This window comes from Mustela putorius, unplaced genomic scaffold, assembly GCF_011764305.1.
Source record: "Mustela putorius furo isolate JIRA1106 unplaced genomic scaffold, ASM1176430v1.1 tig00003834_pilon_pilon_pilon, whole genome shotgun sequence".
NCBI classification, from domain to species: domain Eukaryota; kingdom Metazoa; phylum Chordata; class Mammalia; order Carnivora; family Mustelidae; genus Mustela; species Mustela putorius.
In genome coordinates, this window is record NW_025421987.1 from 111,253,511 (window position 1) to 111,278,818 (window position 25,308).

The window sequence follows — 25,308 nt, forward strand, 5'->3', positions numbered from 1 at the left end:
TCACCCACTCTTCTCCTCCATTCTCCCTCTGTTGTTGTCTTTTCCAAAATCAGGAAATGTGGGTTTTCATAATTAGATTCAGTCCCTGTCACCAGCCCCTGTAGCTGATAACCTTTTAAAACGTATTTTTGAGGGGCCCTGAGGTGGCTCAAAAATAAAATTAAAAAAAAAAAAAAAAAAAGAAAAACCACTCATTTTTGAGTGGAGAAAGATGCTTGCAATGTGTGATTTCTGTGGGTGTGGCCTCCAAGTCATTAAACCATCTCCATAACAAACTTTAAGTTTTTGAGGACTTTGGGTGTTTTAAAGCAAGAAGACAAGTAATATGTGGAAGGTAAAGAGGAGGGGGGGAGTGGGTCATGGGTAGAGAAATGAATGAAAAGCATTGGAAGTGAAAGGATTTCTAAACCCAGAGATTTTCAAACCATAGTCCTGGGCGTTTTCCAAGGGGTCTTCCTTTCAACATTTCAAACCCTAACCTCCCACCCTAAACAGAAGAGAGTATAATCGGGTCCTTTCTGGATTCAGGGACTAGCCTGTGTAAGGTAACCAGCCCATCAAATACAGAGATTTCTTCAATGGCTCAGAGTTCCTCTAAAACATAAATGCATATTTTGCATTCTACTCCAAAGTATGTCCATATTTTAATATAAATACTATCTTTTTATGAGGTAAAATAAACATGCAATTAAATGTACAGATCTTAAATGTTAAATAAGTTTTAACAATTGTATATACCTATGTAATAATCACCACCCAAAATAAAAAATGACATTTTAAACTGTCAAGTGAAATTGCCATTCCAGAAATACACAAAATGTTCTTTGTGTGGCTTTGAGTAGTTCTATTACTTATCTCCTGCCTCTGTTTGAGAAGCATGGGCACCACTCTCCTCTATTTTGTAATATTATTTATATTAGTACTTATATGACAGTCTCTATGCCCATTGCATCAGAATCACTTGGAAAACTTTTAAAAATACAATTACTTGGGCCCTACACCATATTTTCTAAATCGGTGTGTTAGAACAAGTTAGGCACCTACATTTTTTTAAAGCTGTTTCATTATTTTGATGTGCAGTCCATCTTAGAACCACTAGCCCTGTACTCATGCTAGAGGCATCAGTTAACAATTAACTGTGTGATTGTCTGTTACCAGAATAATACTGTTGATTAGTCTGGACTTACAGGTTCAAGGCTAGTCTGACATTGGCAACACAGACTGCCAGTGAGCCTTATGTCTACTGCGTCAAAAGAATCACAAACAAAAGCACTCCCTATAAAGTGTAGTGAAAACTATGCTATAAATTGGACCAAATTTCCTGAATTGACATTAACTGGTTTTGCAAAAAGGATATATTATCAATGGACTGGATTTTGTCCTTTAGCAAAGGGAAATGTCAACAAGACTGTTTAAACTTGCTTTCACCTTTATATCTTTGGTTCAGGGTGCAAGATTCCACTGTTCACTTGGTCAGATGATTGAGCAGAAGTGATGACAGTCCTCCTCCCCAGGATTCACAGGCGCTGGGAGCAACTCCTTGCAATCCAACTGTGATTATAGGATTCTTCTGTGATTTATCCAAGGCACTTCCATGCAGACTTTGTAAGCATTAACCACAGTTTTTATTACTTTCATTGGTGGTAGACATGGAATTTTATTTGTCGGATGTTTTGTTGGAATTTTTTGTTTGCTTTTGTTTATTTGTCCATGGAAGGAGGTCAGAGAAGGAATGAGTCTAATTTTTTTTTTTTAAAGAAAAAGCTAACATAACGATAATAGGCTCTCTAAACAGGGGAGCCAGTCATCAAAGTGTACAACTGACCGGATTCTGTTGGGAGAACAGGGAGAGGGGGTCAGCATCCCCTTCATTAGAGATGGCCTGTGTTTATTCTAGCAATCTGGGTTGTTTAGACAATCAGGAAGGAGCTTATCAGCCTGGTTAGTGGCCAGACACATTCTGTAAGAGGTCCTTAGATTCGGTTGTGATTTAGGGCCATTCAAGCCTGAACATAGGGTACCTCAGTTCATTGTCCCTGTTTCCTAGCAGAAGAGATCTGGTAGATCATATTGAGGCCATGCAGTGTTATAAAAGAAGATCAGTTCTTTCTTAAATTTCACAATTCAAATTGTCTCCAGTTCGTTAAAAGGCGTGCCATGGGAAAGTCCTTGGGAACTGAAGAAGCCTAGAGAAGGTTCATTATCAAAAATCGCTCCTTACTCCTAGGTGGTGTCCCACGCAGGATATGTTGGGAGTTTTGGATATCCAGGTGACTGGAGGCATCCCTCCAACAAAATCACTATTGATCACCCTCCCTGCTGTAAAGTAAAGGCCCCATAGGAGGGATTGCCTGTGTCCCCTCTCTTCCCCATTGCATTCTAGACCTCAAACGGATGCTGGTGAATGGACCAAAATACAGTGTCCTGCCATACTGTGAAGAACCTGCCATTTCTAACCCATAGAGAACACCAGAAAAGTTTTACAAGGGAAAAGTACTCCATTTAGTAACTTAAGTAGTCAATAAAGGACGTTGAAGAAAAACAGTAAAGATAGAAATCCACCGTGATCTAAGCAACATTCCAGTGCATATAGTCCTTATAACCGACTAACCTAGGAAATGGTCCCCCAGTTTTAATTTAATTGGGTACTGGTTTCTGCCAGCTCTAAGTAGAATTCTTGTGGCCTGGAGCACCTAGACCAGAGGCGTGATGGGGATCATATTAGACGGATGAGGAGGAAACCTTACAGGGGACTCTTAAGATTGGCAGGCGTCCTAGTGACTTAGGGGGCAGTCCCAAGCCTAAGGACAGGAATAAAGAAAAAGAAACAAACAAAAGGACAGGAATAAAGAGAGGGCATCAAGGTTCTGGGTGTTATTACTATTCTGGCCAATGTACTAATTTCCAGCCAAAAGGCAGGCTTTTCCCTCCCCATAGAGTAGCCACGGGCTGGAGGATTGCAGCCTGAGCAACTCACGTGGAAGTGTTTGACTAAAAGCCAGCAGGCCCCTTGAAACGCCCCTGAAATGAAAGTAAAGGGAAGAGAAGAGGAATTACCCTTCAAATTTGCAGTGAGGCTCAGAGTCCAGATGAAAAGACTCGAGCCCCACGTGGGCTGCCAAGATGATGACATTTGGAAGAATTTTGGGGTTCGAGAGCGAATGGCTAAGAATTCTTGAGATGTTTCTGGTGCAAAAGAGTAATTTTATTATAGCACTGGGACAGGACCTGTGGGCAGAAAGAACTGCCCCAGGATTGTGAGGAGTGACTGATTATATTCTTCTAAGTTTGTGGAGGGAGTGGGGATAGAGATAAAGTTCCTAAGGAATTTTGAAGCAAGGCTCTTAGGACCTTGGGGCTTGGGGGCTAGCTGCTGTTAAGATAAGGTTATTTTTAGTCTTTAATAAAATATAAACATGAAGGCATTAAGGCAGCCATGAGTTCCTTGAGGAGAGCCATTACTGAGCATGTCTCAAGGGTCTCCCAGTGGGCTGTCAGCTGTAAGGAGATTTAATTTAACCTGCATTTCTCTTGCCTTGTTCTTCTCATCAGCTTCTAAATGTTGTAGAAGGCCTCCTGAGGCCCCCAAATTATGGCAGTATGTTTTAATTTCAGTAAACTAACAAGGACACTAAACATCCTTGTGATTATTAAAGCACATAACACCACCTGCACCTGTGAGAGATTATCTCACAAACTTATTTTATCAAGATGGCAAGTGTTTGGTTATCAAATGAAGAAATGAAGTAAGGTTATGTGTGATACATGATAGAATGGCTGAAAAGAAAAGTGGCTGAAATAAAAGAAGAGAAAACTGAAACCAAATATCTTAAATACTAACAAAAAGCAAGCGACAATAACAAAAAAGGGAAATCTATGTAGAGTTCTACTTTTAAAAAAATCTGTTTTGGGGGGCACCTGGGTGGTTTAGTGGGTTAAATCCTCTGCCTTTGGCTCAGGTCATGATCCCGGGGTCCTGGGATCGAGCCCTGCATTGGGCTCTCTGCTCGGCAGAGAGCTGCTTCCCCTCCTCTCTCTCTGCCTGCCTCTCTGCCTCCTTGTGATCTCTGTCAAATAAATAAATAAAATCTTTAAAAGAAAATCTGTTTTTAAAACTAACATGGAAAACTGAACAGCAGGAAATGTGCTGTAAGCAATACATTAGCATAAACAGCAGAAAATAAAATATTTAATAAAATTGTTCTTTGAGGCAAATAGGTGAGATTGATTATTTTTGCTTCCAGTTAAATTTATGGACTGCAAATTACTAATGCTCAGAAATAGGCTTGAAGCAAAACCAGCAGAAAACATTTTTTTCATTGAGGTGTCAGGGTCAGACTGAAGGCCCCTTAGCAGGGGACGGGCGCTGGGTGTTTTTCCCATTTGCCCTGTGATCTAGGGAAAATTTGGGTTCTGCCCTTGGCTTGGACAGCCAAGCACCTTTGCTCCACATTTGAGTGGTGAGATAGACCCAGACTGGATCCAGAAGCACCCTGGGGCAGAAACTGAAGAAACATGAATTCCGTCTTTTAGCTTTACCTTCATCCATTGTGTGTTTGGTTGTGGGGTTTTGGTTTTTTTAAATTTAAATTTAGGGTAGTTTGGCATGAACAATCATTAAATCACTAATAAACATGTTTACTTTGTGTAAAGTGCACCAGAAATGGTGACAACTGTACATCATGCTATGACAACGTGAGAGATTTATCTGAAATGGCCTTGAAACCGTACTCTTGTATTTCTCCATATGCTAGAACTCCACACTTGGGGTGGCCCATGGGGTGGAGTGGGGAGCAGCAGCTCTCACTTAGGAAACATGGTACCCGCAGTTAAGCATTTCTGCTTTCATGTTTCTTCTGTTTGGCCATTAGCCTTCATTGCAGCGCCTTTGTACTTTATTGTTTTGTGTTTTTTTAAATCTGTTTGCTGTGTCAGCAAAACAGAGCATCCCCTCTAGGGCAGAATCTCTGACTGATTCCCAGGGTTTGGCGTTAAACCGCTGGGTGTAACCCAGATGAGGGACAGCTTCCTGATGAAGAGCTTAAGCTCTTCAACTTCTTTCTGTATCATAACCTTTGAGTTCTTTGGCACTTACCTGTGATTTATTGTTTTATTTACTTTAAAATGTGTTTATATTTAACATTTGTGACATCTTTCAGACGCATGAATAGGAACAGGGATTGATACATACACATGTCCTCAGCCCCAGCTTAAGAAAGACATTACAAAGGTGCCTGGGAGGGACGCCTGGGTGGCTCAGTTGGTTAAGTGTCTGCCTTCGGCTCAGGTCATGATCCCAGGGTCCTGGGATGGAGTTCGGCATCGGGCTCCCTGCTCAGCGGTTTCTCTCTGGAATCTGCTGTTTTTATATTCCAGCACCAATCCTACACTATCTTAATTTCTATATATTTTAGAATAAGTCTTACGTTGCTAGGAAAGTCCTTCAACGTTGTGCTTTTGAAACTATCTTGTTTGTTATCAGTGTCCTAAGCTGCTATAACTGATTACCACAAACTTAGTGGCTTTAAACAACTCAAGTTTATTATCTTACAGTTCTATAGTTCAGAAGTCTGAAATGGGTCTCCTTGGGATAGTATCAAAGTATTGACAGGATTGTATTCCTTTCTGGAGGCTTTAAGAGAGAATCCGTGCCTTGTTACTTCTCACTTCTTGAGGCTTCCCACATTCTTGGCTCCATTTTCAAGGTGAACAATAGCAAAACCGTCCCATGCTACCGTCCCTCTGGTTCTCCTTCTTCTACTTCTTTCACTCATAAAGACACTGGTGATTCCATTCCATTACTCACGTAAGCAGGATAATCTCCCCATTTTACAGTCAGCTTTTTTTTTTTTTTTAGATTTTATTTATTTATTTGAGAGAGAGTGAGTGAGGGAGAGCATGAGAGGGGAGAAAGTCAGAGGGAGAAGCAGACTCCCTGCAGAGCTGGGAGCCCGATGCCAGACTCGATCCCAGGAGTCTGGAATCATGACCTGAGCCAAAGGTTGTGACTTAAACAACTGAGCCACCCAAGCGCCCTACAGTCAGCTCTTTAGCAACTTTAATAACCCTTTGCCCTGTAACCAAACGTATGCCCAGGTTCTGGGGATTAGGATTTGAACATATTTATATATTTTTAAATTTTTTTAAAATTAGGAAATTTTTTTTAAAGATTTGATTTATTTATTTGATGGGGGCAGGATGTGGCACATGCAGAGGGTGGGCAGGCAGTAGGAGAGAGAGAAGCAGACCCTCATGGAGCAGGGAGCCCAATGTGGGGCTCGATCCCAGGACCCTGGGATCATGACCTGAGCCGAAGGCAGATGCTTACTCAAACAAGCCACCCAGGCACCCAGGAATACAACATTCTTGCCAGCCTTACTTGTCCCTTGGGGGCCAGAGCAGTTTAAATGAAGTCATTGGGCAGGGATCTGGGGAAAACTGACTGCACTGGCAGATACCCTCTTAGTTCTTTCTCCGGCTCGCAGCTTAGTGGACTTGGCTACCAGAGCTGCAGCAGTCTGGTAGAGAGCCTGTGCCTCCGGACTGTAAATTTTACAAGGTCGCCGGGTGGCGAGAGGAGGCCAGAGGTGGGTGTCTGCCCTTCCTCCAGGTTAGTCAGGTTCTGATACAGGCTTAAGCGGTTAGCTCTGATGAAACCGTTTTTTTTTGAGGGCAGGCCGCCCAAAGAACAGAATGCCCTGGCTGCTTTCCCCTTCTCCCTGCCAGAAACAGGAGATTTCTTCCCAGTGCTCACTGTAAGAACCTAGCAGAGCTCCTGGAGCTAAAACTCACAAAAGCCTGGCCCTCCTGCCATGTGTAGCATTGATCCCCCCTGAGCCTCCAAAGTTTGTCTGTTACAGTTTTTTTGGTTTTTTTCTTTTCTTTTCTTTTCTTTTCTTTTTTTTTAAGATTTTATTTATTTGACACAGAGAGAGAGAGAGAACAAGCAGGGGGAGGAGCAGAGGGAGAAGCAGGCTCCCTTCTGAGCAGGGAGCCCGATGTGGGGCTGGATCCCTGTACCCTGGGATCATGACCTGAGCCAAAGGCAGATGCTTAACAGACTGAGCCACCCAGAGGCCCATCAGTTACAGTTTAAGTTTTCATGTGCTAATCCTTGTTCCCACGGAGGTCGCAGATCCAGTAAGTGGGGATTCTCTGCGTCCACCTGTCTGTCTTTCTAATTTTGACCTCAGTTCTCTGCAATAATTAAGAAGACTTGTTGGTTTTTGGATTGTTCAGGTTTTGGCTCATTAACAATAGGATGGCTCCTGCTAGGCTCCTTGTACACCACACTAGATGCCAGAAGTCTCAGCTGTTGTTTTTTTTTCTTATGTTTTTCATTTATTGGCAAAAACAGGGTAACATTGAGGAAAGCATTTTAAATCCCCATTATGTGAGCTTCTGTGTTTTTGTTAATTCACATTCTTTTCCAATCTTTGTTCACCTGTGTACATATTTTATTAGCTATTTGCATTGTAAATATAGAAATGTTTTCATTATATGTTAATTTAGCACGTCTTAGATATCATCCATTATCAGAGTCTTCATTACTGTCTTTTCAATGCTTGCTTAATGTTCCACCTGATATATATACATCAATTTTCATAACTTCATTCATATTGAGTATTGTTTGTTTCCAACTTTCACCTGTTGGGAGTCATTCTTTGCTTTTAGCTGGCATCCATTTATTGAACACTAAGTACTTTACATCATATATTTACATTTTCAACTTAGAGATGAAGAAACAGAAGCTTATCATAAATAATTTACTCAGGGTTATGAAATGAGTAAATCAGAGCCAGGATTTGAACTTGGATATGTTGAAACCTCTAAAGCCTGTATTCTTTACTTCCATGGTACACTGTCATTTCAACTAACTTGTTTTTCAAATGACTCCTAAGATAAAGTCCCAGAAGTAGACTTTATAGAGAAGTGATTCATAAGAGGAATTACAGAGAAGGATTACAGAGAAGTGATTCATAAGAGGAATTGTCAAACTTTTATCCCCCAGTAAAAAAATCATTATCACTTTACTAGTTTACCCTAATTCTTTTTTCAATAGTACCTTGGAATAGTACCAGTTAATGTTTATTTTGTACATAAGTTTAAAATCTTTCAAAGTATTTGTTGATGATTGTTTTCTTCCCATTTAAATGTGTTCCTGTTCATTGCCTGTTTATAACTGTTGTGTTGATGTTTATATTTTGCATGTAAATTTCTGTCAATCTGTTTCTTCTATTATGTTACCTGCTTCAAATTTTAGAAAGTGGTTTAATCAAGTATCTGATATCAGATTCTAATTTATGCTAGTTTTCCTATCATTCAATAGTAAACTCTTGATTTTGAGTTTATTTTGGTATATAGCCCAAGATATTTAAACTTAATTCCAAATTGCTTGTAATTCAGGCTGCCTGGGTGGCTCAGTCGGTTCAGCATCTGTGTCTGGCTCAGGTCATGATCCCAGAGTCCTGCGATTGAGTCCCATGTCAGGCTCCTTGCTCAGGAGGGAAGTTGCTTCTCCCTCTCCCAGCCTAAAGTAAATCAATAAAATCTTTAGAAAAAATTGCTTGTAATTCAGTCATCCCAATATCACTTATTCAGTCAAATGCTTCCTCCCCTTGTTATGAGTGCAGGAGCATAAAAAGAATGTAGGCTTTGAACAAAATCAATTTGGGTTAAATCCTGGCTCTGGATATTGATCCCCTTCGAGTTTAGGAGTAATCTCTTTCCAAAGAAGAGCTAGACTATTCTCTGCTTTGCCCCTAGTGCCAAGGAATGTAGCCCCAGCCTATCGTGGAAGATTCTGAGACCTTCTTATCTAACTCCACACTTCCACCAGCCTCAGAAAGCCCTGAGTTTGGAGGACTTGGACCCTCATGTCAAATAAAGCTTGTGTTAGTAACCAGGCCCCACAGGACTTGTGTTAGTAACCAGGATGCAGCTGTGGCTGAGCTAGGACCTTTGCCAGAGGCACACATGTAATTACCAATCTAACCAAAGAAGATAAACCCCTTTGGTGCCTCCAGGAAGAGAGATAAAGGTGGAGAGGCTGACCATTTCTCTAGACCTCTACCATACCATGGGTGGAGAAGACAGCCAAGTTAGGGAATAGGCTGGAAGGTCACTGTCATTCTCGCTGGTGCACTGCCCTATAACTGAATATCACGACCACCTGCCTATGCCGTGGGTCACACACACATTCTCACCATGCTCGTGTCAAGAGCCTCCTCTCTAGATACTCAGAACCCATAGCATTTGGACCTATTTGTCCACCTTTTGCTGCTGGTGATCTTGACTGTGCCTCCCCCAAACATATACCTCCTGGCTTCTCCACAGGAGAAAGTCGGTGGACTTTGACATGTTTTTTCTAGTGCTGTGTTTTGCTTTCGCTTTTGTTGTTGTTTTCACATTTCCTGCTATCATTCACTTTCAGTGTTTCCAGGCTATTTTATGAAGGATTTTTCTTCTGCCCTGGGGACCAGAGTCCCTGGGCTGTAGCACTCACCACCTTGTTCTTCACAGGATCCAGGGCATCTGCACCATTATGCTGGTCCTGGGATCTGGTTTTTCACTCCGGAGCTCTGGCATATGAGAGCACAGGGGCGATGGACTCGTGGTGATGTCTCACCGCTCCAGCCTTAGTGATGTTGTATCCAGACACTTAGTAATCACAAAGTGCCTTTACGTCGCCCACATTTCTGAGCACACCTCCCTGGAAAATTTGACCTGTGATTTTGGGACATCATGTTTTCCATGCACTGTCTGTGTTTCTCCTAGATATCCAGCCTTCAGGTCTTCATTGTCTAGAAGGTGGTTCTCCCAGTGACTCTAATTTCCAACAAAGAAGTGGAAGAGAAACTTCCCAAGGGCTTTGAAAAACAATTCCATGCTGACAGTCATTGAGGCTCATTTCAGAGAAACTGATGATCATTCTTGGAGGATGAAGAAGGCGAAGGCTCGCTGGAAGCTATAAATATTCCAGAAGAGCAGAGTGGCTGCAAGTGGCCCTGTCATTCTTTTCTCTGAAGACTGACTGGCGGTGGAAAAAGCCTTCTCTGGCTCTTTCCTTGCTCCCTGGTCAAACTCTCTGGAACACAGTATAAGACTTCCATCCTCAGTGATTCAGTTTCAACCCCTAAGGATTTAAGATATGTTTTTGAGAAGGAAACCAATACATTTTGGCCAAACATAGGTGATTTTTCTTATCTATAAATGTATAATTTAAGTGTATAGATGGAGTCTCTATTTATATAACAAAATATCTGTGTTGTTCTTGTTTTATTCTTTTAAAATCAGGAACTTTATTTAAACAAAGGAAAACCATTCACAATCTGGTTCTACAATGATGTTCCTGTTAAGACCAAAGACAAGAATTGAATCCTTTAGCTGACATGGACCTAGTTGTTTTGGGAGGTGTTTTGGGATTTTTGTTTTGTTTTGTTTTTACTTTGGTTTGAGTATTTAAATACTTTGCGGCCCATTTTCACTAAATATGGTGGAAACACTTGGAAGTCTGCCCAATTGGGGAGGCACCCGGGAAATAAAGGTGATGGTTCAGACTCCTGTCTTGGACAGTGAGGGAAAGATAGGAGTCAGAATATAGGATCTCTGTGCCTTTAACTTCTAGCCCAGTGACATTCCAAGCGTGACCCCATCCCCTGACCATCGTCATCATCAGTCAGCTAGGAACTTGTTAGGGAATGCAGATTCTCAGGTCTGGTCCCACGCTGGCTGAATCAAAACTCCCAGGCACGGGGATCTATGCGGGCAAGCCCTCCAGGTGACTCTGAAGGCATGCTAGCATTTGAGAGCCCCCGTGAATCTCTCTTTCTGCCACAGTTAAACTGGAGTCTGCCCAGTGGCCTTTGACTGATAAATGGCCACAGTTCTTCAGTATGTGCTGGGGGGACTGGACCGGGGGAGCCAGGGGGCCTGATTTCTACCCTATTCACTACTAACTAGTGCTAGAGTTTTCCCTCACCTGGAGACTAGAATTTTACCATTTGGTTTCATGCTTTATGCAGCAAGATGAGAAACTGAAATGACGGCTGTTAAAATGACTTGAAAATTTTAGCCTGTGACATGTAAAATCGTCGATATAAAATGTTGTCCCTATAGAACCCTTAACTCAGCTAGATTTCCCTTTTCACTGTGCTGCCTGTCACCAGGTGGATGGGCTGTATCACTCTGCACATCCAGTCACATCCTATGGAGGGTACCACTGTGAGAGAAGAAATTGCAACAAATTTAGAACTTATGAATATAGAAGATGCCCTAGGTCCTGGAAGCATGGCAAATAAAAAGCAACTTTCATGAGTCCCACATCTGGGAAAATGGTTTTTTTTTTTTCCTGTTTTTCCACTGTAGAAGAGATAGATGAAGTGTTATAAATGAAAAGGAAAGGAAAGGAGGAAAAACACCGTCCATTCACTGCTTAGGCATCACTTTGCTCTGTTACTGACAAGCAATCCGACCTAGGCTGATGGTCCTGTTTGTCCACACGGTGGCAGTGGTGAACCTATATACTCGGTCTCTGCTGGGATTCTCTCTATTCACCCAAGAAAATGAAAAAGAAAGTGCCTTCTTGCATTAAACACTTGGGCATTTCAGGAAGAACTTTTATTTGACTCAAATTATGAAGGTAATTTCCCATCTGAGGAAAAAGAAAGATGACTTATAGTTAGGTTCAAGTGTCAACAATCCTTCGAGTGCTCATTTGGTATCCTAAGATAAACTAGTTAACGTGACACAAATAGGCCCTCATCAAAGGTCTGGTCCGGAGTTACATTTCTGTATGCCACTCTCTTTTTGTAAGATAATAGGTGGGATTTTTAAAAAAGTGAAATCACCACTTAGCAGATCAGTTCACAGGACTGGGTAATTTATTTGCTGTTTTGAATTCAACTTTGACTGTTGATGTCATCGTCACCTGCCACTCACAAGTGTTTACACTTGACATTTCCGATGGAGACATCAAAAGTCTTGTGGTGGATAGGTTTGCATGAAACTGTCCAAGCTAAAACCACTATGGGGCTTCCTATTCCAGGGGCCAGTCATAGAGGAGCTCACGACTAGCTGCAGTGGAGGGAAGAATCAGGAAACGAGAGGCTTTCTAGGAAATAAAAGGTCTCTTGGGACTTCTTTAATTCAGAGTCTGTAAATTAGGTGGAGGTTGGACATTATTTCCCCTTATGTAAAAGGATCTAGACAAGGATATCATGACCGTCATGAGAATCAATTTTTAAACCATTTGGAAACTCACAGTGTCGTTGGAGGCATTCTCTCAGATACACATGGAAGCATAGACCATGCTGGTTCCTTAAGGACTTGGCAGGTCCCTCCGGCTTTGTTCCACAGGATATGCCATTTCCTTTGCTGATTTTTCCTGCCTCCTTTCCCAGTCCTGGGACTGTTATTCTCCCTGACAAGTCAAGAATGACAAGATCTTTTATTAAAATGATCAGTAGTTCTATATATAAATTTCTAAATGTGTATGCCTGCCTCTGAAATTATCTTATTAAGAGCACCTTAATAATAGTCCTTTCATTTTATTGCAGAAGATACTATTGTAATAGTATGGTGAAGAAGAAATACAGCTAATTTTCGAGATTAATCACTTAGCAGGGTGGAACTACAAGTTCACATGTATAAAAATAACTAGTGATTGACATGTTACCAAATTTCCACCAAATAGATTGCCATATACTTTAGACGTTGATTTCTTTTTCTCACGATCCCAAGAACCTTCCTGACCAGGATTAGGGGTGGAGGAATATTTTTCACTGGGAAATGAGAAGCAGGGGCTTCTCTGAGCAGTTAAAAATGTCACTCCAGCAAATCTCTGCCCACCCCATCGGTGAGTTCCTGCCTCCCAGCTCATGCCTGTTGGCATGCTGTGAAGTCTGTGGCTTTTCCGTCACGAGAAGCAGGGGTTCACTGGAAGACTTGGAGCACAGGAGTGTCGTGATTGACTTGCTCTTGAACTGGCTCTCATGAGCTGCTCCAGCAAGAGGAGAATGGGAGAGGACAGGGCAGCTGCAGGGGGCTGTGAGAGCCCAGGGAGTGAGGCTTGCATTGCTTCTCCCTGACTTCATTATTTGCTGCCTTCCTCTGCCCCTGGGCCAAGCCCACTGCTCTCCTTGCTGTGTGTTTTGTTTTGTTTAAGATTTTATTTGTTTACTTGACAGAGAGCGAGCATGAGCACACAAGCAGGGGGAGAGCAGAGGGAGAAAGAGAAGCCCAATGTAGGGCTCGATTCCAAGGTCCTGGGATCATGACGTGCTGAAGACACGTGCTTAACCAACTGAGCCATCCAGGTGCCCCATCTCCTTGCTGTTTCCTGAAGCTACTCAGCGAGTTCCCACCTGAGCCTTCTGACTTGCTGTTTTGAATTCAACTTTGACTGTTGATGTCATCGTCACCTGCCACTCACAAGTGTTTACACTTGACATTTCCGATGGAGACATCAAAAGTCTTGTGGTGGATAGGTTTGCATGAAACTGTCCAAGCTAAAACCAGCTAAAACTGACCCAGCTGTTCTCTCTGCCTAGAACAGCTCTCCCACCTCCCCAACCCCTGACCAGGCATCCATATGGTTCCTCTCTGACCTCTGGCAGACCTCACCTCATAGGGGCCTTCCGTGACCTTCCTGTTTAAAATCGCCCCCACCCAGGCCAAGCCCTCCCTGGCCCCTTCCCTGCCTTTATTTCTCCTTTGCGCTTGCTGCTGTCTGACATCCTAGGGATTGATTTGATTGTGGTCTGTCTCCCCTTCCATCCTGAGGGGTGCTGGCTGGGAAAGGGCCTAGCTTGCTCAGGGCTGTGCCCAACACCACAACCTGCGTCTGGCTCACAGTCGGGTGTCCCACGGATGTCTAAAGTGAGCACCCTCCTGGCTCGGCTGTTTTCCTGGCAGGGGGATTCAGGGCACCTCGTGGGCCCACGCCCCACGCCCCCTTCTCAGAGGGTTACAGTGAGCAGAGTGGATGAAGCAGGGTACGGAGATGCACTGTCACCTAGACGGGGGCCTTGGCACCAGGCTTTCCTGCAGTTTGAGCCTACCTGTCAAATGCCCTCCAATGGAAGAGGGTATGAATCTACCTTTTTCAGGCTTAGCATATACCCCTACTCACCATTTTGTTTAGGGTCCAGGTTCGGGCCAGCTCTAGAGATCTGTTGACGGGTTTGCAAGAAGGCGAGGACTTCCAGAACTTTCTTCTTCCCAGGCAGCCCCTACACCCATCCCAGCCCACCTGTGCTTTCCGTTGTGAGCCAGCCCCTGGTAATCACATCTGGATGATGTCCTGCCCCATTATAACTGTGCCCCCTCTCCTACCTGGTTTGCCCTTCGAAGTGTCTGCTTTGGGCCTTGTTTGGTTTTTCCTGAAACATTTGTTAGTACCAAATAAAGAGGGAAAGCCAGTGTCTGCCAATCTGGTTTAAATGACTGCTGTTTCCCCACTCTTCAAGAAGGGCAAACTGTTGTAGCTATTTTTATCATAATTACTCATTCTCTCCTAGCTCGTTAAGCTCGTCTCTTTCAAGTGTGAACACCTGGTAGACTCTTCCTAACCTCTTATTACGGACCCACCTTCGTTCACACACAAATGGTTGCCATGTATAGCTCTTCTACCAGGCACCTTTTGTAAATAATCTAAATTTTATTTTCTCGAAACAGAAAGAAATATGCTATCTTGCCGGCTCCCCAGTTTTCTGGTTTTACTGTGTGGCAGTCCTGAGACTTAAACACACGTCCTCTGTCCCCACGTAAATTGGTGAGACACCACTCTTAGCTGAGAACAGGGGATGCTCTGGCCCCCAGGAACTTCTGACCTGGCTCCACCAGGCACTGGTTCGTACAACTCTCCCCACCCCTAGCCTCAGTTTCCCCACCTCTTCATGAGGCCATTGCCTAATACTTGAGAAATATAGGGAATGTGTCTTTGAAGATGAAAGTACCCCCCCCCAGACCACTCCCCATTATCATTTTGGAGCTAGAGGGGGAAATGGAAACTAGATTTTGAGGCTGTTAAAATTATTCCTTGCTGGTCTTCAGAGGCAAAATTCAGATAAGAGAGCTTATCAATGATACTTTTGTTTCTTACTCAGAAACTCATGACTGCTTACTCAAAGGCGCCTTGTTCTAATCTTCAAACATTGTTCAGTGTCCCAGATGAATGGCAACAAGTCCCGGGGTTTGGTATTTGGTGTACTTACCCCCTGGGGCGAGGAGCAACAGCAGGAGAAAGGAGAGGGGTGGGATGAGCCCTGCTCAGCCTGAGAAATGTTTGCTTTTGCAAGGATCCTGCCTGAGCATCCCTCGTCCTTGTTCTGTTGTTGAAAATACTTGGGGCTATTTTTATTTCTGGGCCGTTTAAGAGAAAAATAAGAGGAAATTTGCGGCCTGGAGAGTTTGGTTTTAAAAGGCAAACACGGGAGTTATGAGTCAGAGTCGGACAGGGTGTCCGTTGTCTTTTTAAAAAACGGAGATAGGATTCCTTGATTCATCTCTGTTATCTTGATGTTTAATCTGGATTCCTGGGCACTTGGTCAGCCCCAGAACCTCTCCACAGAGCAAGTGGCCTAGCCTTGGCAAGGCCCCTGGTAAATCTGTGTGTAGGGGGAGGGCCTTCAGGCGGGAGGCCAGGCTGTTTTTCAAGGGGGAATTGGATGATTCGGTGTAATGCCCGACCATTAGAAATAAAAACTCCTGTTCTTGGGAAAAAAAACACACAGAAGTGTCGTCGTCAGTGACCTAATTTACTTCTAATCTCTTAGGGTAACACCCACAAAGCTGAGTTTACTTTCTAGAAAAGTCTAGAATATTTTCTAGAAAATTCTGGTTTATTTTCTAGAATATGGCATTTTACTGCTGCAAAAAGATTTTATTTCCAAATGGATACACTTTGGAGCAAGAGTTCTGGAATCGCAGAGACAGAGGTTGAGAAGATGATGATGTACACTGATACTTGTCAAATTCAGGAAGGTGGGGAAAAAATGCTTTGATTGGGAGACTTCTTTTTAACTGCCCATAACGGAGAGTAGGTACTGGCATTTAAGTAGAAGTCAGCAGCTTCTCTGCACCAAAGAAAGAATCCTGTGCTAAGAAGGACTTACCCTTTATGTTCAGTACCGACCAAAGGAAGGCAGGGAGAATTTTAATCCATGGGATCTTCCTGGCCAGGAAAGCCGAGCTGTATTACTGGGATCACAACAGTCAGAGCTGGCGTAGAGGTTGACCTGCCTGTGTGTAGAGAGGACAGGTGGTGGGATGTGGTTAATAGGCCCCCGAATTCTGTAAAATAATTGTAGTCATCATTCTGGCCTAAAACCTAAGTGTGTGGCTAGGAAGGTGAGTGGTGACGTGCTCGTGTCTTGCTGAACCCCAGGTTAGAAAATCGTGGCCAATGCTGGTTCTGTTTTGGAAACGTTCTAAAACCAGACTCACAACGCGAGCCATGTTAAATGTCTCCTGCTACGTGTTTGGAGAGAAACACCTACTCTTTTATTAGGCACATGAAAAAATCTTCGAGCTGCAGTGTCAGGCGGGAGCTTTAATTGCTGGGACTAATAAATCACAGCTGCAAAAGTTACATTCTTGGCAGGATTCTTTATTCGGCTGTTTCTCCCTTGCCTCCTTACGTTCCAGATTTACAGTCTGCGTTATGTCTGGGGCCGGCCGCCAGCTTGCTCTTTTCCTCTGCAGCTGCTACGTGGTTGCCCTGGGAGTCCACGCTGAGGAGCCACGTGAGGCTAGTCACCACGAGGCTGAACACTACATGGCCGCCGTGTATGAGCACCAATCCATCTTGACCTTCGACCCCCTGGCTCTCATGAGCCGCAAGGAGGCCTTGGAGCTGATGAACCAGAACCTCGACATCTATGAGCAGCAAGTGATGATCGCAGCCCAAAAGGCAAGGAAAGCTCCGGGGAGGACCCCCACCAGCTTGTCCGGTAAAACAGGGCAGCTCGCTCTTTGGTCAGTGGTTCCCGCAGGCCCTCTGGAAAACTAGTCCAGCTGGTAAAGCTGTCTCAGTTGTCCATGCACCAGCCAGCCGCCGCAGCCCTCAGGAGCCTGTGAGAGGCGCAGAATTTGGGTCCTGCCCAAGATCTGCTGAATCAATCAACATTGTACCAAGGTCTCCGGTGCTGCTTTGCTCCTCATATCTGAGAAGCCTGGAACTAACCCCTGGCTCTCAGTGTGGCTGTGCAGAGGGACTGCTTGTCCAGTGGGTGCCTGGTCTCATGCTCCCAGAGTCGGAGAGGGTGTGAGCTGGGTCCTGGGATTTTTTTTAAGGCTCCCCAGTGGAATCCCATGCACAGAAAAATCTGGAAACTAGCAGGGATGGGAATCTCTCACGCTCTCTGAGGCAATGAAAATAGTAAGCATCCGCAGGACTGCTGTTTGCCACCTCCTGATTATTTGGGGCTCGTTTCTGGTCCCTGTTCCAGACCATGAACAGGCTGAGAACTCAGTGCAGACAGAACGGAGATGGACAAAGGGAAGTCGGTGCCAGCCTTTGTGAGGGCTTCCTGCTTGGCCCACAGGCGCTGTTCCCGCCAGGAAGGGTGGGATGCAGGGGGAAATCTGGGTGCCAGATGTGACTGCAAGAAAATGCCCTGTTGGGAAACCCATCACCGAAGGGGAGTTTGGGCTCTGAACGGGTGGTGGGGAGCCCAACTGCGTGAGGAGGCCCTGCCCTATCCGGTGGGAGGTGAAGCCCATGTGAGCACAGCCTTCTTCCTCCCAGACTGTAGAAGCCAGAAAGGGTGAGGCCCACAGGCCCTGCCCCAGGTGGTCCCTGTGTTTGTTCTGGGAGGTCAGGGGTCCTGGGACAGCCACTCTGTAGTGCTGCATTTTAAAATTCTAACCCATTATGTGTGTGTGTGTATAAAATTATAGGCAATTTTTTCTTAAATATACACATATAGAGGTGCCTGGGTGGCTTAGTTGGGCGTTTGCCTTCGGTTTGGGTCATGATCTCATGGTTCTGGGATGGAGGCCTGCTTTGGGCTCCGTGTTCATGGAAAGTCTGCTTCTCTCTCTTCTCCCTGTTTTTGCTCTCTCTCACTCTCTCAATCTCTCTCTCTCAAATACATAATACATAAATAAAATCTTTAAAAAATATATACACATATATAAAACTAAGATTGGAAGGGAACTTGAAGACCTGGTCCAGATTCTTCTGATGGGAGACACTCCTCAAAGTTCAAAGCCCCACATCCAACTTCTCCCTGAGCATCTTCTATAGCACAGCACTCCCTGACTCCTGAGAGTGGGGACTTCTGGCAAGGTCTTCCTTTCAATGAACAATAGGCTTCCCTGCAACTGCTTCCCATCATTCTGCCTTCTGAGCTAAACAGAGCAGACCAAGGCCCTTACCCTAGCAGCCATCTTCCACAGATCTGAGGACGTCGGTCATGACCCACCCCGACCCCACAAACTCAGTGTCTCTCCCCCGGGCTGTATATCCCTTCTACCAAAGACTTCCCAGATGCTCTGTGTGCCCAGAGCTGTAGGAATTTCTCCCTGTGCTGTCTGACGAGGGCAGTTTCATGTGAGATGTTGTCTCCGGAAAATCATTGGTAGACACGTCTCACTGTGGACTCATGAGGCGTTCGCTGTCCGCTCACACTCCTGAGCCTTTTTTCCACACACAGACACACGTGCTGCCAATCGCCACCCTGTCCTTATGAAGTTAATGTCTCTAACCTGAGCACCTGACCACGTTTATGCTGGGAAGTGTCCTCATTCCAGCCTGGTGGGCTATTTGGGGATCTTTACGGACATCCTGCCTATCAGTTACCTTCACGTCATTCACACATTTGATACACACCTCACTGAGGTCTACGCTGAAGTCAGTGTAAAAAAATCCCAGGCTGTGCCCTCAGATCTGCCGATGACAGAGATCCACTCCAGAGCATTCCATGCAGAGGTGCTCGCCAGCATGGGGCTGAAGCGTCAGCCTCCTGCTTCTCCATCCTGCCCATAAGACTGTCCTAAGATGTTTGCAAACACCCTACTGAACCCCAGACACCACAGTTGTAGTATTCCCCTGCCTACTGATAACCTGCCCTTAAAGGAAACCTAGACACCATGTTCTTGTTGAACCCAGGCCGGCTGCAGGGCTTCCTTCCTTCTCTGTGTGTGGCCCAAAGGCAGGGGTGAAGCGGCTAATCATTTTTAGTGCTTCCACATCGCTCGGCTCCCTTGCGTGGTTATATGTGTTAAAGCAACTTCTAAGACACGTGGCTGCCAAGCATGTGTCAAACTTTTATATCAAACTTGCCGCAAGGCAGGGGTTCCCAAAAAATCCAATGGAAGTATCTCTGTCTTGGTAGAGGTATTTGTGGAGAAGGAAAGGAGTCCATCTTAAAGCTACTGGGCTGCTCAGTCAGCTGGATTGGCAACCTTAATTCCTCAGGAGTTCTTGATCTCATGGAGGTCTGTCAGAAAAGTGCTCATTTATCAGGAATGCTGACTGCTTTCTAGAGGGAGCGGTAATCACATTAGACCCCAAGTTCTGCCCTGGCTCAGGTTTGGTTCCTCTTCTTATTCCTGGAGAATACGTACTTCAGGAAATGCAATTTAACCTCAGTATGAATCTAATATATATCCATAATTTAGATGCTCTTGTCCAAGGGAACCATTCAGTGTTCTCAGAGTTTTCTTTTTAATAAAGGAAAACTTGTGTCCAAGTATAATTTTCAAGACGTTAAGAACATGACTCCAATACAAATGCAGGATGGGCTTGTGTCAAAGCTGTCATTTAACTCACTGATGAATAAAGCAATCTGTAAGATGGCAAAGCTGGTTCAGAAGAGCATCTGAGGAGCAGAAGTGTGTTCACCAAATGAATGTTGAAATAAATTTGTGAATCAATACAAAACTGGCTAATGACCTACGGGGCAGGGCAAGGATCATCTCTGAGGTGATCTTCTATGAAATAACGAAGCCCAACAGGACACATTCACTGGGTAGGTCATCCTTGAGCCTGTTAACCAGTCCCCTGGCCTGTGTTAGAAAGGCAAACATTCTTCATCCTGCTTTATTTCCCAGTTTGCAATGACTTTGCTTTACAAGGTGCGACCAGATGACCAATGTCTCCTGGAAGGAGTATACACGGGCCTCATCTTTCTGGAAAGCTATTTGGTAGTGTAAAGAACTGAAAACTTTTCATATCCTAGAGCCAGTATTTTCACTTATAAGACTTCATTCTAGGGGCGCCTGGGTGGCTCAGTGGGTTAAAGCCTCTGCCTTTGGCTCAGGTCGTGATCCCAGAGTCCTGGGATCAAGCCCCACATCAGGCTCTCTGCTCAGCAGGGAGCCTGCTTCCTCCTCTCTCTGCCTGCTTCTCTGCCTACTTGTGATCTCTGTCTGTTAAATGAATAAATAAAATCTTAAAAAAAAAAAAACGACTTCCTTCTAAATAAATAGTCAGAGATCCAAAGACTTGTGAACAACACTCAGCAAGTGTTTTGAGCCCCCTGAATGCAGACAGTCACCAGAAGTTGGGAACAATACAGACAGATGTCCACTGAGAATGGATGAGCTGGGTGGCCTGTTAAAGAGAATGTAGCCACGGCAAATAGTATTTCTGAAGGTAGCTGTGCAGTCTTGAGGTTCTAGGTAGTGGGAAAAGTCAAGGTGGAAAACATGTCTTTTATTATAATAAATATTTAATATCTCAATTATACACCGAGAAAAAAATGAAAAACTAAACTAATATTAACTAGTATTTTGTTTTCTGAGTTTCCTACAGTTAAACTTTCGAAGCTTTCTTAACCAGAAAAAAGTTTGCAGTGCATTCCAGAAATAAGTGACTCAAATTGCCTCTTATTTGAGATTATTCATACCTTCTCTGCCTTCCTCCTCCACCTTTCACGTTGACATTTTAAGCTGTACGTGGAGAGCAGCAGGAGAAGGAAGCCCTGCTGCTGACACCCCACTTGTTTGAATTTCATTAGGTTACTGCAGACACCACAGGTGCCCTAGGGTGCCTAGACGTCATGGAGCTGAGGGTGTCTCCAGGTGTGGGACAAAGCCTGTGGGTGGTTAGAATCCTGAAGGGAGCCTCCTCATTCCCAGGTGAACTGCAAGTAGAGAAAATCCTTATTTCTATGCCGAAATCCACACACTTGACTTTTGCCCAGCAGACCAGAAGGTCCCAAAATTGACTGCACATTAGAGTCACCGGGAAGGGGCGCCTGGGTGGCCCAGTCAGTTAAGCTCAGGTTATGATCTCAGTGTTCTGAGATGGAGCCCTGCCTTGGTCTCCCTGCTCAGTGCAGAGTTCGCTTGGGATTCTTTCTCTCCCTCAGTCTCTGCCTACCACCTCCAAAATAAATGAATAAAGTCTTTAAAAAGAAAAGAAAGAAACACCCAGGAACCTTTTGACAAACACCGTGTGGTCAGACCCAGTCAAATGAAGCAGACTTTTTAGGAGTGGGGCCCAGCGTGCCTTTTTCCAGAAGCTCCCCATCTGATTAAGATGCATGATGAGAGGGGCTCCCGGGTGGCTCAGTGGGTTAAACTTCTGTCTTTGGCCCAGATCATGATCTCAGGGTCCTGGGATCGAGTCCCACATCGGACTCTCTGCTCAGCAGGGAGCCTGCTTCCCTCTCTCTCTCTCTGCCTGCCTCTCTGCCTACTTGTGATCTCTCTCTGTCAAATAATAAAGTCTTAAAAAAAAAAAAAAGATGCACAATGAGTGGAAACCATGGGACTGGAGACACCCCTTCCGTGACCACGCCCAGTATCTGAGGCCTCTGTACTGTGTCCCACCTCCACCCCACCACCAGGAACCCCACGCTCCTCCCATCTGCTTGGCAAATGCCCGCTTTCCCTTCCCCTCTCCTTCCTTCCCTCCTTCCCTGACACGACCCCAGGTGTGCTTAATGGTGGTTTCTAAAGCCTTCAGCCTTGGTTCCCTCACAACTAGGCCAAGTGAGACAGCTTCCCCGAGACTAAGTTCCCTGAGGAGAGTCCAGGCACCCTGTTTATACCCCTGGTTCCCGGCACGGAACAGCAGCTTGGTGGGGGGGGTCAGACAAGTGAACGAAAGAATGAACAAATGAAAGCAGGGAGGCTTCCTGTGACCCAGTGACATGCCCTACTTCGATGTTGCTGACTTTACAGGGCGTACAGATTATAGTGTTTCCAGAAGATGGTATTCATGGATTCAACTTTACAAGAACATCTGTTTACCCGTTTTTGGACTTCATGCCATCTCCCCGGTTGGTCAGGTGGAACCCATGCCTGGAGCCCCACCGATTCAACGACACAGAGGTACGTGAGGGTCCCAGCCTTCCTCCTCAGTAGGCACAAGGCACACAGAGATGAACCCAGCTCGGGGCCAAAAGCCAAGATGTATTAAATCAAGCTGAAAGGAGACCCTGGATCCTAAACAGGAAACCCAGGCTCCCCACACTCCCTGGGCTATATATTCATTTAGTTAGAGGATGTCTAGTACTATGGGGCCTTTACTCATCTCTGGATTGTTCTATTTATTAATTACACAAGAAATACATGAATATACACTTAGAAAACAAACAAATCAATCAGAAGTAAAAAAAAGAAAAGAAAGTCACACACCCCACCCATCGCCTACTTCTCTTCCTAGAGAAACTGCCACCAACAGTTTAATGTGCATCCAACTATATTATTCTGCACATTTCGTAGTTACTGACTTCCTGTTTTTTAGCATGCTCTATTCTTTTTAAAAGGAACTTTGCTATTATTTTGCAATGATTGTCCTTATACACATATTTTTGTAAATATGTCTAAGCTTTTCTATGAGGGGAGATTCCTAGAATTGGAATTTCTCAGCTACAGGGTGTGCACATTTTAAATAATTTTGAGGAGTACCAAGTTTCCCTTTTAAAAGCTCTTTCACTTTACTTCCTTAGCAATAGTTTGAGTGCCTGTGTTCCCACATTTTGGTCAATGCAAGATAGAATCATCTTTGGAATTTTTGCCAATCTTATGTAGGTTCAAAATGATCTCTCGTTATCTTAATTTGCATTTTGTCATTGCTAATCTGGTTGGGTATCTTCTCAGATGTTTGTTTTTCTATGAACTAACTCTTCATATCTCCTGCACATTTTCTGTATTTTTTTTTTTTACTGATTTATGATAGCTCTTTACATATTATAGATAAAATATACCTACTTTTCTATTTTAAAATTATTTCTAATTAAAATTATAAGACAAAAGGCAGGATTTAAAAAATAAATTTAAAACATGTATACCTTCTTTTTCTTTAGGTCCTCCAGCGCCTGAGTTGTATGGCCATCAAGGGAAACATGTTCCTGGTGGCCAATCTCGGGACAAAGCAGCCTTGTCATCGCAATGACCCTGGGTGCCCAAATGATGGAAGATACCAGTTTAACACGAATGTTGTGTTCAGCAATAATGGAACCCTTGTTGACCGGTACCGCAAACACAACCTGTACTTTGAGGCAGCTTTCGATGCCCCTCTCGAAGTGGATCTCATCATCTTTGATACCCCCTTTGCTGGCAAATTTGGCATCTTCACCTGCTTTGATATATTGTTCTTTGAGCCTGCCATTAGGCTCCTCCAAGACCCTGAGGTGAAGCATGTTGTGTACCCAGCTGCTTGGATGAACCAGCTCCCGCTCTTGGCAGCCATTCAGATTCAGAGAGCTTTTGCCATTGCGTTCGGCATCAACTTTCTAGCTGCTAACATCCACCACCCAACTTTGGGGATGACTGGAAGTGGTATACACAGCCCTCGGAAATCCTTTTGGCATCATGACATGGAAGACTCCAGAGGTCATCTTATAATAGCACAAGTAGCCAAAAATCCACTGGGTCTCATTGGTATGCAGAATACCACGGGTAAAATGGACCCGTCCCACAGTAAGTTTTTAGAACTCTTGGCAGGTGACCCATACTGTGAAAAGGATGCTCAGGAAGTCCACTGTGATAGAGCTACCAAATGGAACATGAACGCTCCTCCCACATTTCACTCGGAGATGATGTATGACAATTTCACCCTGGTACCTGTGTGGGGAAAGGAAGGCTACCTCCGTGTCTGTGCAAATGGCCTCTGCTGTCATTTACTTTACCAGAGGCCCACTTTGTCCAAAGAGTTGTATGCCCTGGGAGTCTTCGATGGTCTGCACACTGTGCATGGCACTTACTACGTTCAAGCTTGCGCCCTGGTCAAGTGTGGGGGTCTTGGCTTTGACACTTGTGGGCAGGAGATCACAGAGGCCACGGGGAGGTTTGCGTTTCACCTGTGGGGGAACTTCAGTACTTCCTATATATTTCCTCTGCTTCTTACTTCAGGGATGACCCTGGAAACCCCTGATCAGTTTGGCTGGGAGAGTGACTACTCTTTCCTGAGGAAGAGGGGACTGTCCTCTGGCCTGGTGACAGCAGCTCTGTACGGGCGGCTGTATGAGAGGGACTAGGGCCGTGTGGGGCCGGTGGCCCTGCCCTTTCCCAGGCTGCCGCTCAGGAGCCCTGGGACCGCCTCTCCGCCCCAGACTACCATCGTGGCAGCTGTGGGACAAAGTAGAAGAGGCTGATTCCCCCAGTAGCTTTTCCTCTTCCACGTGAATTATCGAGTCTTTTCTGGCAGTCTCTGTTCACATTTATTGTTTCCAAATCACATCTTCCTCCAGCCAATCTCTCATTTCACAGTTGGTTTTTAGAGTTAAAACAACAATAAATGTCAGTTGATATTTTGCATACCCACAAAGCAGTGGGTTTTGTGTGTGTTTTTCCCGTTCTTGTTGTTGATCAAGTGACACCCAGGACACACAAGTATCTCACGTATCTCAAACACTGGCAAAGGTGAGAAACAAACTCCCAAAGCAAAAGCTGTATTAGAAACGGCTGCGTGGGCCCGATTCCATTCTGGATGAACAGAATTCTGTCCAGAGGAAACAGTAATGCCAGAGCTTTCGGCAACATCAGAAAGGTGCATCTTGAAGCAGCTCTTAAAAATAGAAGGGAAGTTTTCCTCCCATCTGTCTTTCTGTCAGTAAATGGAATGTGTCAGGCAGGACGTATAATAACTGGAAAGAAAGAGCACAGTGCCCCAGAGAGACAGAACGAGCGAGCGAGAGGGAGGAGGCTGGAAGGAAGTGCTGAAGAGAGGAGCAGCAGTGGGAAAGTATGAGTAAGAGGATTCTTTCTGCACAACGTGTCTCATCCAGGATTCCAGAGACCTTAATAGATCATGCTAACTTTGGGTGAGAGCCTGCCAGTTGCCCAACTGTGCAGGACGGAGTGACATGGGTGTGAGTCCATTTGCAGTCCCCGGAGGGCCTGCCCTTT

At 44.7% G+C, this 25,308-nt stretch overlaps 1 protein-coding gene across 1 annotated transcript; it reads left to right on the top strand.

The window, feature by feature from the left end:
- Positions 1-1,447: 1,447 nt before the first annotated feature.
- Positions 1,448-24,727, top strand: BTD (biotinidase). Its single transcript, XM_013046351.2, has 4 exons — positions 1,448-1,605; positions 16,648-16,912; positions 22,138-22,287; positions 23,265-24,727. The coding sequence occupies exons 1-4, from the start codon at positions 1,595-1,597 to the stop codon at positions 24,435-24,437; spliced, it is 1,599 nt and encodes a 532-aa protein (XP_012901805.1). The 5' UTR covers positions 1,448-1,594; the 3' UTR covers positions 24,438-24,727.
- The last annotated feature ends 581 nt before the right edge of the window (positions 24,728-25,308 follow it).

Coding starts and splice junctions, on each gene's coding strand:
- BTD (XM_013046351.2), top strand. Junction 16,913..22,137: donor TGATGATCGCAGCCCAAAAG/GCAAGGAAAGCT, acceptor CTGACTTTACAG/GGCGTACAGATTATAGTGTT. Junction 22,288..23,264: donor ACCGATTCAACGACACAGAG/GTACGTGAGGGT, acceptor CTTTTTCTTTAG/GTCCTCCAGCGCCTGAGTTG.